Source organism: Muntiacus reevesi, chromosome 7 (assembly GCF_963930625.1).
Source record: "Muntiacus reevesi chromosome 7, mMunRee1.1, whole genome shotgun sequence".
Lineage (NCBI taxonomy): Eukaryota > Metazoa > Chordata > Mammalia > Artiodactyla > Cervidae > Muntiacus > Muntiacus reevesi.
Window position 1 is genome coordinate 97875465 of NC_089255.1, and position 16198 is coordinate 97891662.

The window sequence follows — 16198 nt, forward strand, 5'->3', positions numbered from 1 at the left end:
AGTGGTAACTATCAACTTATCATGAGGCTGTAAATGGTGATAATATAGACAGATACATGCTGACTACTCAAATAAACTGAGTTGGGTCCACTCTGTGAGCATAAAAATAATTTCTGCTGGGACTTTCAAATGTACCATAATCTATTCATTTTTAAGAGTATTTGCAGTGATAAACTGGCCATCCATATTGTGTTTTGACGGTCCCAACATGAAGGAAATGTGGATTTTTCTCAATATGCTCAAATCTTTTGGTGGGAGGGGGTTGGTGGAAGTGAAACGCGGGAGGGGGCTGGGGACCAGCCTGAGAATCCAGCTTCTGTGGACAATCCCACACAGACAGCACCTTCGGGGACACGTAAGAGGGTGGTTCTGGAGAAGGACCAGGGAGGCCTCCGGAGTCAGTGCTGCCGTGTGAGGAGGACCACGAGGCCAAGTTCAAAGGTGATGCAGGAGAGCTGATGGAGTTCAGCTAAGAAGTGACCGTGCGGAAACAAAGTGTGTCAGAATACTTAAAAAAAAAAAAAAAAACCTAAGCAGCAAGATGATGAAACTGCTGTTGATTTTGAGGGTCTTGTTCTGTTTTCAATCTCTTTATGGAAAATCAGTATTTTAACTTTGATAACAAGGATGGATGTAGCTTCTCTGAGATTTTTAATAGCAATGATTAGTTAAATCAATGAAACTGTTGTTGCTACATCCTGACACTGTTCCCAAGCTGGCTTACCTTCTCACTGACTACCTCCAACAGGGGTTCTCAACCTTGGCTTCACATTAGAATCACTTAAGGTTTAAAAAAACGATCATGATGCCATAGCTACAGCATCACTGATGCTAGGGGTGGAGCCAGCCATCTATTCGTTAATAGCTCAGGTAACGCCAACGTACAGCTAAGACTGAGGCCCCGACCGGGAGAGACGGAAGAGGGTGTTGTTAGATGACGGTAGGTCAAGAAACGTCTGCGGGTGCTGTCTACACAGCTGCCTCCCTGCGGCCCAGCGATCTGGGGAAACGGAACCCGGAAGCTCTTGTTTTTTAGGATGGAGGTTCTCAGAGTCCTCTTATCTAAGAATCCCTTTGGACTCTGCAAAGTCATTTTTAAAAATTAATTAATTTGGCTGCACCAGGTCTTAGCTGCAGCATATGGGATCTAGTTCCCTGACCAGGGATCAAACCTGGGCCTCTATACTGGGAGCATGGAGTCTTAGCCACTGGACCACTAGGGAAGTCCCTCTGCAAAGTTATTGCAAGACCCCTCAAGAGATCTTGTTTACATGGGTTATATCTATTGATACTGAAATAAAAAATGAAATTAAAACTGAGAAATGCTTAAAGTGTTTCATTTTAAAAAAAGAAAAATAATACACCACCACTCTAGAAAAATTCTACACATTTTCTACTAGATTCTCAGACTCCTTGGCTACAAGGATTTGTGACTTTTAGACAAGGGGCTAATTTTGCTTTTCAGATGATCTGTTTGATTCACAAATGAACTACTCAGAAACAATGTCAAAGTTCCTTCTCTCTGTGATATCTATACCCAGCTGGGGCTTCCCTGGTGGCTCAGACGGTGAAGCGTCTGCCTGCATGACCCAGGTTTGATCCCTGAGTCAAGAAGATCCTCTAGAGAAGGAAATGGCAACTCACTCCAGTATTCTTGCTTGGAGAATCCCATGGATGGAGCCTGGCAGGCTACAGCCCATGGGGTCGCAAAGAGTCGGACACAACTGAGCGACTTCATTCACTCACATACACAACTAAATTCATTAATTCTTCACATAATAATGTTTCACTGTGAAGAAGGTCTCGCAAATGATGATGCCAGGAGTGGTGATTATCAGTTTTAGTGGACATGGCCTGTTCCAGGCACTCTGGTTTGCATTTTATGCATATTGCTTCATTTACTCCTTAAACAATTCTCTGAGGCAGGTTAACACTGTTACCTGCATTGTTTAGATGACAAAATTAAGATTTAGTGAGTAATGCATACAGCCAGCAGGTGACTCAGACACTAGTCTAACTGCAAATCTCGCCTCCAAATCCAGCTCGGATACCACCTCCTCCAGGAAGGCTGCCGCGAGCCTTTGGGTCCTCCTCCCCACTGTTCTTGGGTCAAACGTTAGACCTCAGGACCTCAGTGCCACATATCCTCCTGTGGTCACAGTGATCCCGGTACAGACCACACTGTTTGACGCTAAGGTTAACGCAACTGTCTCTCTTGTGAGACTGAGTGGTTCTGGAAGACAGGAGTCATGTCCTCCATTTAGGTATTTTGGAAGTGAAAGTGAAAGTCGCTCAGTCGTGTCTGACTCTGCGACCCCATGGACTGTTCAGTCCATGGAATTCTCCAGGCCAGAATACTGGAGTGGGTAGCCATCCCCTTCTCCAGGGGATCTTCCCAACCTGGGGATCGGACCCAGGTCTCCTGCATGGCAGGATTCTTCACCAGCTGAACCACCAGGGAAGCCCAGTAGGTATTTTAGGGGCTAACAATGCCAGGCCCCTGAAATGTGCTTGGTAAGTGCTCATGGGACAAACGAGTGGATGCTGGGTGAATGAGCACTGCCAACAGACTTGCCACTGTATGAAATCTGGAAGATAGTGGCTCCCTTTGAGGGAACCATGGCTGGGTGCCCTACCCTCCTTCCCTAAAGGCCCAGTGCCAGAACCTTCCCGTCTCAAAGGGCTCCTCCCAGCCGCTGGCAGTAAGACTGCCAACGGTGCACACCTGAATCCACACTGCTTGTACCAGGGGCTTCCCAGCGCCAGTGTAGCCAACCCCTTACACAGGGAGGGCGACTGAGGTCCGTCAGAAACAACTGTCTCCTTCCCGGATGATCCTTTTTCACACACACCTCACGGGGCAGGCACCCTTCAGGCTCTGAGCGAGGGGTAGGTGTCTGAGCATTCAACATTCATTAACAGGAGCAGGTGATTTACAGTAATGATAAAAATACTTCATAGCTAATGTCTACAGGGCTTCCCTTGTGGCTCAGCAGGTAAAGAATCCGCCGGCAATGTGGGAGACCTGGGTTCGATCCCGGGGTTGGGAGGATCCCCTGGAGAAGGGAACGGCAACCCACTCCAGTATTCTGGCCTGGAGAATTCCATGGACTCTATAGTCCATGGGGTTGCAAAGAGTTGGACACGACTGAGTGACTTGAAATTTCACTTTCATTCTTCCTGGCAATAGTGCAGTATATCAAACTCTTCCACTGGGTTAGAATTTGGAGGAAGAAAGGGATAAGCATCACTATGAATTAGAATGGATAAATCTGATTACAAAAAATAATCAAAACAACCTGCATCTTACCGTTGCATAGGACTGAAATGGTAAATGCCAAGATAGATTTTGATTTATGTAGGTAAGCATCTAGAAACACTAGTCCTGGCCAACCTAGTTTTAAAGCAACCCTTTCTTTCTCATGAAAGCAAATGTATTCTTACAGCGTGCATGGGGGTTAAGAGGATTATCCCTCCAAGGGAAGTGGACAAACTGAGGCTTGAGAAAGGAATTAGAGGGAGGAACAGAAGGCATATTTCTAATTTGAAATTCAAGACTCTGGAGGAATAAGCTTCCAGATAATCAGGTTTGACAGGTGATCCAGGGGACGTGTCTGGCCGCTGAGCATCTCCTATTTATCACATTAATTCGAGAAGTACTTATCCCTGTCGGAACCCTCAGGGCTGAGCAGCCACCAAGTCCCTCAGTCACAGGGCGCAGGGGCTCTGAAAAGCCACCGCGAAACCAACTGAACCGACAGTGACGTGGGCAGGGACGAGCGGGCCCTGAAACCTGGCCTAGGTTCTGTGTCCAAGGGGTACAAATGTCCTGGAGCGAGGAGAGCTGAATGTCCTCCCACCTAGATGCCCAGGAGAAAATGCTGCTTTGGACATTTGATACATCGGCAAAGCACTGCTTGAAGAACTGTTCTGATCCCCACCTCCATGGTCTTTATCAGCCCTCGCTTAGGACCACCATCTGGGTGGGGTGTGGAAGGGAGCTGCTGATAGAGACGCCAGGCCCCTGACCTCAGGAAGCGGAATCCCAGCTCCGCACCCCCTGGAGGACTCCTACCCCCATTCCTATCATCTGACGCCGGTAGAGAAACCCTGCCAGAAGCAGGACACCGGGTCCAGCCGGCTCACACTGCCTCTGCAGCTGACAGCTTTCCCAACGCCTCTCCGCAGCTCACTACACCCGTGGTCAGTTTCACACCGACCTCCGACGTGGACCCTGTTTTAGTACTTGAGGCTCATCAGGCAGAGGAACCTCAGAGCCCGTAAGCTGTTACGCAAAAGGCACAGTAGACTTCACGGCCGGGTTGTGTCCGGTCACCTGTGTTTTCACAAGCAGGGTCACCGACGGCCTGGCGTGTTTTTGTACTCCGGCGGCCCTCTCGACTCTTCTGGTGGCCTTAGGTAAGCTGCTGTGGTTTGGACGAGGTCCACCTCCCCTCTCCCCTCCCATCCTCACAGCGTGTAGAAGGGGAACAGGTCTCAGACACAGCCCTGCTGACTTGGTGAGCATCACAGCCCAGGAGCAATTGACAACCGTGCTACTGACGTGCGAAAAAGAACAACAAAAACCCCTCTACCAAAGAGCTACCAGCGGACCCACGTCTAAGAGTCCGCGCAGGGTTCAGGCTGCCCTCTGCTCCCCGCCCTGGAGGGCCAGCTCGGAAGCCCCTGCGTGTGAACGCGGGCGCGGGGCTGCACCGAGTCCTGCCTCTCCGCCCGTCGCCCGCGTCCCCTCCGCCGGGGCAGCCTCACAGGCACCCGGCCCCCCGCGCTGCTCCAAGAAGAGCCCGGGTGTGCACGAGTTGCCCACTGCCCAGAGCTCTCTGCATTTGCTTTCCCTCGGTCCTGAAATGACTCGGTGCTTCTTCGAAGCTGTGTCCCTCCCCCCAACAATGAAGTTAAATAGAAGAAAAAAGCCGCGTCACTTCTCAAAGGCTCCGCGCACGGAACGGTGATGTGAACGCGTGAGCCCTGCGCCAGACAGCTGTGCTCCAAGGATGCCTGTTTCTCAAGACGAGGCTTCGGACCTGATGCGAGGTGGTCCAGCGACCTCCTCACGCCGGGTCCCTGCGCTCCGGGAGCCTCAGCGGCCCGGGCCGAGCAGCCAGCGAGGAAGGGGAGGAGGCCCCGGGCCCCCACTGTTCTCTGAATCCTTTAAAAACACGGACCATTTTCCCTCCACGCCCACCCCTCAACCCCGGGTTAGGACAATCCCCATCTCCGCTGGAGGTGGTCCTGCCTCTGCTTTGGGGGGCGGGCTCCTCACATGGGGCTGTCAAGGGTCTCCCTTCCGCATTCTGGCCCCTGGAGGGCTGCCCCCCTCAAGTGGGGGGCTGGGGTGCACCCCGGCAGCGGGCCCTAGGGGCCACTGCGGGTTCCGTCCGCCTCCTGCCCTCCGTGAGGCCCCCTGCTTGTGGGCTATGCTGACCACTGCCTTTGGGGGCTATTCTCGTAGCTACTTTCCTCCTCCCTGCGTGAAAAGGAGGCTGAGACAGCCACGTGCATCTGCATAAGCCAGCCCCCCAGTCCCCAGACGGGGTCGCGACCCCCAGTGACTTGCACAGAGCATCAGGCACGGGTCACACCTGATGGGACGCGCTTTCCTCTGAAAGGGGAGGGTCCTTTCCAGGGAGGCGTCGGGAAGGACCCCGGAGGCAGGGGGCATGCGCGGCGGCCAGCGTGCTCGGGGTGTCGGCGGGGCGCTCAGCAGGCATGCGGGGGCCGGCTGCGGGCGGGAGGCAGTACCTTCGGGAGGACTACACGGGGAGGCTCCCCACCTGCCCGGCCCCCGGCTGCCCAGTCCTGAGCCCGCCACTCTGCAGCGAAGCGCGGCTCCTCGGACGCGGCCCGCGGAGGCTCCCGGCTCGGGCCGCGGGCTCACTGCCGGACACGCAGCCGAGCGTCAGCCGACGCCGCAGCACTCCGCGTCCCCCTCCTGGACTGCCACTCACCCCGCTTAGAGAGAGACACCCCAGAACTACCTAAGTGGACGTGCCGAAGTGGCCAGTGATCCTCGCTCGGTCTGTCCGGCCCTCTGTGAGCCCGCGGACTGCAGCCTCCGTCGTGGGACGCTCCGGGCAGGGACACTGCGGGGGCGGACTGCCCTCCTCCAGGGGATCTTTCCCACCCAGGGATGGGACCTGAGACCCCCCACGTTGCAAGTAGATTCTTTACCATCCGAGCCCCCAGGGAAGCCCGAGCTATTTAAGAGAATTAATTTTAATAAAAAGAGCAAGAAAACGTCACACTTCCATCATGAAGGCTGAGTTTTTAAAACTGCCACCCCTCAAAAGCAGTGGTGCCATCACTAGAGTGACCTTTCCACATACAAATTAAAAAGTGACTTTTTCCTGTTAGGCAGAGACAGAAGGTGAAGCTCACCACCTCACTGGCTGGTCACTTCCTGATCCTGACCGACGTTTTTAAATGTCAGAAGACACAAGGTCAATATTAAAAACGCTCACCATACCACCTCGGCTTTCTCTCTCACCTTGCTTCATTTGAGCGGTGTGTGTTTTTCCTTAATACTATTCTCTTCTCTGGGTTCCTAAAGAGATCAGCAGTTTCACCAGAATTGGTGATATAAAATGAAGCCAGGAACGTCAGCTGGCACATTCTTGGAGAGGAGAACAGAGCATCAACCCAGGTCTCCCTCCAGAATGACGACCGCGGGGGTGGGCGCCCACAGCTCCGGGGCGAGGGGGTGGCCTGGCGGCTACATTCCAGGCCAGCTCTCCCCGCCTGGCCGGTCACTGCCCTCTGGGAGCCACAGGGGCTTAAAATCAGGACCAGCTCCGGGTAAACCGCAAAGGCGAGTGTGAACAGCGTGCTAAAGTCGCTGCAGTTGTGTCCGACCCTGTGTGACCTCACGGACTGTAGCCCGCCAGGCTCCTCTGTCCAGGCAGGGATACTGGAGTGGTCTGCCATTTCCTTCTCCAGTGGATCTTCCTGACCCAGCGATTGAATTGGTGTCTCATGCGTCTCCTGCATTGGCAGGCGGGTTCTTTGGTGCCACCTGGGAAGCCGGGTGTGTAAACATAACAACAAGCAAACTTAGATCCTCACAGGTGAGGAATCAAAGGCCAGGAGGGTTAAACCCAGGTTCCCCTGGCCTTCCTGAGACTTCAGGCTGCTTTTATCGAAAGGGTTAAGACCTCTGTATAAATATGTCAAGCCTCATTTTACCCTATTGAAAGGGAATCGCTTTTTCTATGTAGCAATAGGGGTTGAAGCAGGAAGGATTTTGAGATTCAACTAGTTCCCTGCACCCCAAATCTACAGATGACCCTCACTGGGAAGCCTAGATGTCTCACATTTTTGATCAGGCGCTACGGGGCTGCTGACCAACCCACAGCACGCCTTCACGTGGGCATCCTTCCTGCAATGCCTCCTTCTGCAGTCCTCCCAAGTGCTGCCTCCTCCGTATTTAAACCCAAGCTGCAGGAGGAAGCGTTAGAATCTCGCGAGAGCTGGGCCCCACGAGGAGTGAGCAAGCGGGTGGCAGCGTAGGGTCCAGGCCATCTGAACATTCCCAGGAATCAACAGCCACAACACACTGCGCGGTGGAGGGTAGCGTGACTCTGGAGACCCTCGGAAAAGTTAATAGATCGGTAAACTACTTACTAACTGAAAAAAGGGAGGGAAAACCATGAAAGTACACTTCTGGAGAGTTGCCTTGGAACAACAAATCAAACCAAAAATTAAAACCAAGAAACAAACATTTGAAAAATCAAAATTAAGGCTAAAAAAGCAAATGGAGTTCCCATAACCTTCCAACTGTAAGTCTGGTTCTCTGGAATCAGATTTCAGTTCAAGGGTGACATATGTTTTTCCACTAACAATGATTTTTTTTTTTTTTTTTAAAGCAAAGGAAGGCCAACTGGGCATTCCCCTCCGTGTTTAAATGTTCACTCTGCACGTGAAAGCTGACCAGTTCATGGACTGTTTTGTTTCCAGGGCAGGAAATTCCAAGGGGAAGGGAAAAATAATCAAACAGCAGTTTTCAGATATTTCCACACATTAAGCCTCTTCATGATTCCAACGATGGTAGGGTTGGGCTAGTGTTCGATCCTGTGAAGCCAAAGGATTGGGGGGGTGGGGTGGCATTCATGAAGCTTTAGGTCTAGGCTATCTGTTCTAGGGGAAAGAGCTGGCATTCAAATTTATTATAATTTTAATCAAGAAATCCTACCTTTACTAGGCACATGTGGCATGTTTTCCCTTCTCTAGCTGAATGCTGTGTTTGTGGCTGGGAGGCAAGATCCTTGGTGCTTCCATCTTAGAACACCTGGTGACCACCGAGGGGCTCCCTGAGGACGGAAGGTGACTCCGAGCTTTGTGGAGACAAACCACTGAGCGCTTTTGGTTCCTGATATGTTCAGCAGAAAGCCCAGGGGGTGCGCGCTGCCCTTCCCGTCTGCTAATTCATCTGATATCAGGGGTCCCACCGGAAGAGGCTGGACCCCAGTCCTCAGAGGTTTAAAGGGACACAGGGCTTCTTGGGATGCAACGAGGTAAATACTGGCGGGTGTGGAGGTAGGTGGGTTTGTTGTGCAAACGAGAAGGGAAGGGGTAGTGGGAATATCTAATGTCATTCTAGAACAGTTTTTCTTGCTATCGTTCAGTCGCTAAGTCGTGTCTGACTCTTTGGGACCCCGTGGACGGTAGCCTGCTAGGCTCCTCTGTCCATGGGATTTTCCTGGCAAGAACACTGGAACGGGTTGCCATTTCCTCCTCCAGGGGATCTTCACCACCCAGGGATCAAACCTGCATCTCTTGCACTGGCAGGTGAATTCTTTACAACTGAGCCACCTGGGGATATCTGGAACAGTAAGATTCCATTTTAAGAACCCCACCCTCAAGCTGGGCAAAAGTCAATGTAAAAAACAACTTTTCTGGAAAAACCAAAACAGAAAAAAAACCAAAGTTGGCAACTGCTCCTAGTCATTGTATTAAGGGAAAATGTCTATTTTAAGAAGCGGATTAAAAACTACGTAAGCAGTTTATAAACATTATCTTCATCTTCCATTTCGTAAAAATGGGATTGCCATTGAGGCTGAGTTCAGAACAATTACTATGCAGATAAGTAAGGTCAGAGTGTTTCTTGGTTTAAATGATTTATTTTAGATGACAGTCTCCTTTCTGTGTGTGTGTGTGTGTGTGTGTGTGTGTGTGTGCGCGCACACGTGAGTGAGTCTAACACAGCAGGTCACCACCAGAAATATGAGCACATTAGTGAGAGTAGTTCTTTATATGCTGAGCTTTTGTTCAGTATATAACTGAGTGTTTGGACCAAAGATGAGCCCTTATAAATCATGGATATAGAGATTAAATTTTCTGGTCGTGTTGCGGGTAAAGTGAGCATTAAATAAATGAGTGGAAACAAGGGTGGATCTCCTGGTGAGACCCACATTTAGGTGCCATTTAAGGACTTTATCAACCAGTGTCTCGTTTTAATACAGGGATCTTTTTTTTTAATTGACAGAACCCAAAACAGACTTTCAAATGTCCCTATTATTTAAAAGCAAGATTAGATTAAAACACTGTTCAATTTCCCTGCCTAGATTCATGACACAAGCCCTACATTTTCTTTTCGCAAATGGAAAACAATTTATAGCCTTGTTTTCCAAAATGCAGGACACAACCCCCTGGCAGTGGAATCATGAGGAGGTATTTCATAAATGCATGTTCCTGAGCCCCAGCTCAGGCCTCCTGAATCATAAACTCGGGGTCGGACCCAGGGAATCTGCAGTTTTCAAAGCTCTCTGGGTGACTGCAGCACACCATAAGCTCTGAGAACCACATATTTAAAAGGCAGATGACCGATATCTTTAGAATACGACCTTGATTATGACATACTTGTTGAATTCATTTCTAAATTGAAAACTGGAAATAATTAGGAATGTTCTAGTTTGTCTTCTTTAAGAAAATAGGATCTTTACGCATTGATATCATTTCCAGGAAATCACAGGAGTGCCCAAGAACCAAAAGCAGTGTTCTAGAAAAGCTTCTGTTGATTCTGCTCAAAACAGGGCTCCTCTGCTTTTCGGAGGGGAGGGCGGAACACGGCAACATCGTCTTCTGCCCCAGGCAGCGTTTGGGTTTTCAAACTAGCAAGATTTTCCGTCAGTTGAATTTGATGGACTTTGCTAGCCAGCTTATCAGTTAGGAAGATTATCAGAAAATAAAACATCAGGCAAATGAAGCAGATCTAACAAGAAAGGAACAAAAAGAAACATAAACCACGTTTACACAGAGAGGCTTCCTGGCGGGGGCCCGGGTCACTGACTGAGCGTGCAGCTGGGGGCCACACAAAGGTATCGGGTTTGGGGTGAGAGTGGAGATGAGAAGACACAAACAGGTGGAGAGGAGACTCGGTTCTTGAAAGAGAGGAGGAGGAGGAGGAATCTGACACTAAAAAAAGTGAAAGAGAAAAAAAAGGATAAAGGCAAAAAAATTTAGAAACACAAAGAAAAAAAATAAACTAGCTTTTAATATACTCACATAAGCTGCAAAGAAAATGAGGTCATGTAATACACAATCATTCCTCTACTTGACAATAGAATACAAGTGCTTTTCGAAGAAAACAAATTTGCTGTTTTTCCACTGGTTATTATTTGTTCTGCAACAACACCATGGAATAAAAATAACTCAGATTTACCTGGGCACAGATTCAGCAGTATGATCCATTGAAAATAATACGTCTTTAACCTGTAATATCCGCAACATTCTAGAGGGAAAGAAACTATCTGCTTTTCAATTGGAAAGGATTAGAACTTGACTTTTCCTGATTTGTTTTTTATGAGAAGCACTTATATAAAATTTACTTGAAAACTAAGGTTTTGCTAGGTGCAGCTATTGAGGGGCAACCATGGGCCAGCTCCCAGCATCGCGGCAGTGGAGTGTAAGCTCGCTAGACTGGGCCACGGTTGGGGGTGGTGGCCTCCAGTCTTCAGCTGGAGAGACACACCACAGGAGGAAGAACCACCACCATGACAATTAAAAACCTTCCCGGACAAAATGGGGCAAACTTTCAAGGTGAAAGAATCATTTTACTTTGGATAGGTGTCTGGCAATATCCACCAATGATTAAATAAATAAATTCCCTTACTCCACATCCTGTTTTGAAGGCAAAAGGAAGAAAAAAAATTTTGTTTCATCCTCTATTTAAGGAACTAACTTATTCCAAAGAAAAGACAATGACTCATAGCTTCAGTTAAAAGACTGTCACTCCATTGAGTCTCTCTTGATGGCTGGGACCTCCTGGACGGCAGAGCCAGGGGTGGGGAGAGGAGGGGGCTGACAGGGGATGCTGGAAGGGAAAGCAGACTCTTCACGGCTCCGTCTCACTCTGCCACACCCGTTTAAGAAAACCAACGTCCACTCTCTGGCCACAGTGGACCCGGCCAGTCTGAGGCTTCTAGACTTGGGCTCCCCTCCTGTTACGGTTCAGAGCCGCATCTGGACAACCGCAGAGGTGGGAACTGAGCCTGGACCTCCTCACGACCCAGATGTATAATGAGGGCACCTCGGCTAGATTTTTAAAGAACTCTTATCTGTTTGACACATATATTGAAATTTTAACAGGCAAAATATGATATCTGATATCTGCCTCAAAATACCTTACAAAAACTAAGTGTTGGACAGCAGAGATAAAGGAAAAAATAATAGGAATTACTGGAGGCTGGTGGTAGGTACATGCGGACTCATGGCATTAGTATCTCTATGTGGGCATATTTGAAGTTTTTCCACAATAGAAAATTTTAAAAAATAAAAGGGAAATAAATTTTGGCTTTGGAAAACAAAACGGGGCCTGTGGCTTTGAGAAGGGGTCTCCTGCACCGCTGTCACGAGGTGGGCGGTGTCGTGACCGTGGGAGGTGGCCTCTGAGCCGGGCACGTGTCTTCACCCACTGTGCCCCTGGTAGAGGCTTGGGTCCTTCAAGGCACTTAGAAAAGCCACTGACTGTGGGGCTGTAAAAAAGCCCCACTCTCCGCTGACAGAGGCAGGGGGAGCAGGGAACGTGTGAAGGGACCCCCATGGGGGTCGAGCAGTCCAGACACAGTCTGCTTTTTTTCAAGTCAAGGGACAGGGGAAATAAGATCTAAGCTTATTTGCATGGAAGGGAAAACCAAAAGCTAATAAAAATGGTCATCTTTAGGAAAAGCGAGGGAGAAGGGCAGGGAGGAAGCAGAGCATCTCTACCGAACCTTCGGAATCAGAGCTTAAGCTAAATCTGTGGGTCGTTCTGGAGACAGGGGTCCACACAGAGGCACCAATAGGCACCGCTGCCCTCCTGGAACTGCCCACGGGCCCAGCTGAACCAAACTGCCCTTTATTCATCAAGACGGAGGCACCTTTTCCATTTATAGCAGAGTCTGCCTAATTTAAGGTTTTTTAAGTCTCTTGGATTTAAAGGATCATCTCAGAATGTTCTGCCATCATTTATGACCAGTCTGCCACTGACAAGGTCTGCTAATGTGGCCTTCCATTTTTCTGGCTCCCTAGCCTCCTGGGTAAGTGCTGGTGGTGGTAAAACCAGCAATGTGGGGCTCCCGGGCAGGGCGGGTGAGAAGGGTCTTGGAGGGGCTCGTGTGGCAACCCACAACAACACAACGACACGGCCGCTGGCCAGCACCTGGGAGCCTGTGCCCCGGCAGTGTGGAGCCCACCGGGCTTGGGATTCAGGGACGGCGGTGCCCACGGCGGACAGGGCCGGCCACGCCCACTGGGCACGAGCCACACCTCGCCTGGATGCCATGGCACCTGAGGTTTCCTCTGAGGAGGAGCCTCCTGAGGGCCTGAGCGGGGAATGTTCCTGGGGCAATGGGGAGAACGAACCCCAGGGGCCTCACTCATTTTCTCCTGTCTGTTTGCATCGTGATATAGATGAAATTTGGGGGATCTCTGGGCCAATGAAGACCCTGAGCAGCTGGAAGGACAGGGGGTCTGACTTCAGTACCAGGCTCCTCGCAGGGTCCTGGGTGGGGAGGAGGCCCCGGGCGGCAGCTGCTAGGAGCTGGCGAGAATCACCTCCCTGTCTTCCCTCCCTGGAGGTCCGAGCCTCGCCTCGCGGAGCCTAAGAGCCTGACCTTCCCTTTTCCGCAGTGAGGGGTCACGCACATCCCTCCAGTGGGACTGGACCGTGAGCAGAGCCCAGCTCAGGGTCGGCCTGGTTCACACCTAAGCCCTCCAGTGACTGGCCCTCAACCCCAGGCACTCCAGGGATGAGCCTCCCTGCAGCCTTCCTAGCCTGCACTTGGAGCAGCGGCTGGTAAAGGGCACGGACTTAAACTCCTGCTGCTCCCAGCGCTCTCCTGACCGCGGAGCCCCAGGGCCCTGCGGTCAGGCTGCCTGAGCCGACTTGAGGTCTGGGAAGGGGGCCTAGCCGGGCAAGGCAGGCAGCTGCGAGAACAGCTCGGGCGAGGACCGCGCCCGGCTCCCGTCCCTGGGGAGAGACTGGGCTGACTCCCCTCGGAGGCCTCGGCTCAGCTCTGGCTCTTTGGAGGGGCCGGGTCAGGACCCGGGGCCGGGAGGCTCCTCTCATGAGGGCAACCCCCCGGAGGCTGGGGATGCCAAGAGGTGGACGAAGCCTGACACAGAGCCCCGTGCGGGTGGCGGGGAGGCTGCAGAACCCGCTCCCAACGGCACTCTGGGACTGCTTCTGAGGCTCACAGCTGGGCACATCTTAATACTCCGTGGGTCCATTGAGTCCTCCAAACGGCCCCCTGAGAGGTCGGTATTCCTATCCAAAACTACCTGTCTGTACTTCTGGAGATGACAGAGGTATCTCTACCCCCCTGCACTTAGGCAACTGTAGAAACACAGATGCGAACTGACGTGCTAATATCTGCAGAGAGGCAGGAAATGCGGCAGGCCTCCTCTCGGGGTCAGTAGACTCGGAGGCTCAGAACCCAGCTGCCCCTCGCAGGGGTTCTTTGCGGGGTGGATGTGTGTTCATGGGTGTCACGGATGAGACACCGAAACCTTGATTTCAGCAAGTCTGAAATCTAAAGAGAGACCAAGAAACACAGAAGCCGAGGGACGCTCGGAGGGGACGGGAAGAGTCTAATTTTAGTTTCGAATTTTCGGCTCCAAGAGCAAGGGGAAAAATAGAAAGATTTCAAAGAGTTGTGTTGGCAAGGAATAGGACGGCCCCCACCGTGAACACAGGCTTGAAAAAGACACGGGGAAAGGCCCGACAGGCGGGAGGTGAGCCCGTTTCCCGGGGGACGCCTTCCCACCCTGGGCCCCGTGGGGCTCGGGGCTGGACCCCGCCCCGTTCTGGTTGACACCACGTCCACCCCGCTGGCCTTTCAGTCTCACCTGTCTCGGGATCGCTGAAGTCTGGCAAAGTAATTGTATTAAGCTGTCGTCTGTCAGCAATGGTTCTATCTAAGAGGCTGCTCCCACGTCCAGAATCACTGCAAAACACAGCTGCAAAGGTCAGTCACTGGGAGGGTGGGCGGGGAAGGAAAGAGCAGCACCCGATCGCCACCCCTGAAACGCGTTTCTGATGTTCTTTGGCACCTGTCACCACGCATCCCGCTTTCCCTGGGCCGGCTTCCTTTCAGCATCTGTATCCCCAGCGTGGCTTAAACTGCACCTGCAGGCCCGAGCTAGTGCGGAGATGGAAATGTGGAGTCAGCGCCTCCCTGCCGCGGGGACGCACCGCTGGGCGCCAGGCTCGCCGGCCCGGCCCGTGAGCGCGCCATCCTCCCGTTGCCTCCCGGAGCCCGCGCTCGGCACGCGTGCTTCCAGGCGGCGGTGTCCCAGAAAGACCACCGGGGCATCTCGATAAACCGCTGAGGCCCAGGTCCTGCCCAGCCCAACAGATCAGAAGTGCTGGTGCTCAAAGCTCCCCCGTTGGTTCCAATGCGACCCGAATTCAAGAATCACTGGGCCTTACTTTTCAAAGGCTGATCACAGCCACGGCCTCGTTTGGGTCCCGAGAACAAGCCTTTACGATCAATGATGCGGTGGAGACCTCTTTCTAATGAACGAGGGTGAGGCAGTGTGAGGCTGCACGCGGGCCGGGGGGGCTGGCAGAGAGCCCCCGGCCAGCGCTCCTGAGCAGGAGAGGACAGCCTCAGGGAGGCCCCGCGGGTTCTGCCAGCAGCCTGCCGGCTGGCGCTCCCAGCCAGCATCCCACACCGACCCCCCGAAGGCTGCTCCTGCAAAACGGGACTGGCCACTCCTCAGGTGAGTCACAGGGAGACCTCACAGGCGTATCAGGAGTGAAACACTGTTCATTCACAGACCTTAGCTCACACTATCCCGCCTCTAATTCTCAGAAGCCTGTGAGCAAAAACAATGAAAACAACTGCCTGCTTTTTTCCTCCATCACGATACTCTAGCAAAGATGCACATCTGTCTCTTGAGGTTTGAGTCTAATGCTTTTCTTCCAGTCCATTCTTTTTTTTTTTTTTTTAATCTGGGGGCTCTACGGATGATTTTTTTTTAGTTGTTATTGTCAAGAAATTCAACTTCTACAATAAAGGGACACGATTTCCTTCCTCTCTGCAGCTGCTGCTAAAAGTGGTACAAACAAGATTTGCTATGAAACTTAATATGGTTTGCAGGCTGTAATTTCCATGTCCGGTGATGTAGTTAGAGAAATCCACAGGAAACAGAAGGAAACCTGCTTCAGTACAGACTGTTTGTCAGCCTATACTTATGACATCACTGGATACATGTTTTTTGGAAACTATTCTATTAGTTATTTCCATGTCTGAGAAACAATAAATGTCTCTGAGCAGAAGACAGCATAAAAGTCTGTGCAAATTTGCATTAATCACATTACCAACTGGATGTTTCTAGCATTGTTCTGTTCAGGTATGTATTTTTAATATAATTTCAAAAATACTATAAAAATTTGACAAAGAGTTAGTTATCTGAATGTTGCAATAGGTCCCCACCTAGGAGTTTTGGGAAGATGTGATCTCAAAATACAGTGACATTTTTCATCACCTTGGGGATTCCAGGACGCATAGTGAGGTGCTGGAACTGCGAGGGAAGGACGTGCCCAGGTTCTCAGTGACCTGGACCTTGGTAAGAGGATGGGAGCTGTCTGCTCCAGGCTTCCCACTGCACCAAGTTTCAGAGCACAGGGCTGGCTGCTGCGTCCTAGAGCCCAGCCGGGCAGGAGGCCGGGTTCTTTCCTACATCCGTCCCTGATGGT

The 16198-nt window shown here is 51.3% G+C and overlaps 1 protein-coding gene across 6 annotated transcripts in view; it reads right to left on the bottom strand.

Moving 5' to 3' along the window:
- TTC7B (tetratricopeptide repeat domain 7B) overlaps positions 1 to 16198 on the bottom strand; it is a 266980-nt gene that overhangs the window by 38111 nt on the left and 212671 nt on the right. The window contains exons 17-19 of one of the 6 annotated variants that reach the window (XM_065941199.1): positions 14344 to 14441; positions 10270 to 10431; positions 7642 to 7692 (exon numbers count right to left, since the gene is read on the bottom strand). The exons of 2 other annotated variants lie outside the window; for them this stretch is intronic. In XM_065941199.1, the coding sequence (XP_065797271.1) occupies positions 7642 to 7692; positions 10270 to 10431; positions 14344 to 14441 (311 nt within the window). The remainder of the gene's footprint in view (positions 1 to 7641; positions 7693 to 10269; positions 10432 to 14343; positions 14442 to 16198) is intronic. 3 more of the 6 variants (XM_065941202.1, XM_065941201.1, XM_065941203.1) reach the window with 3 other exon arrangements.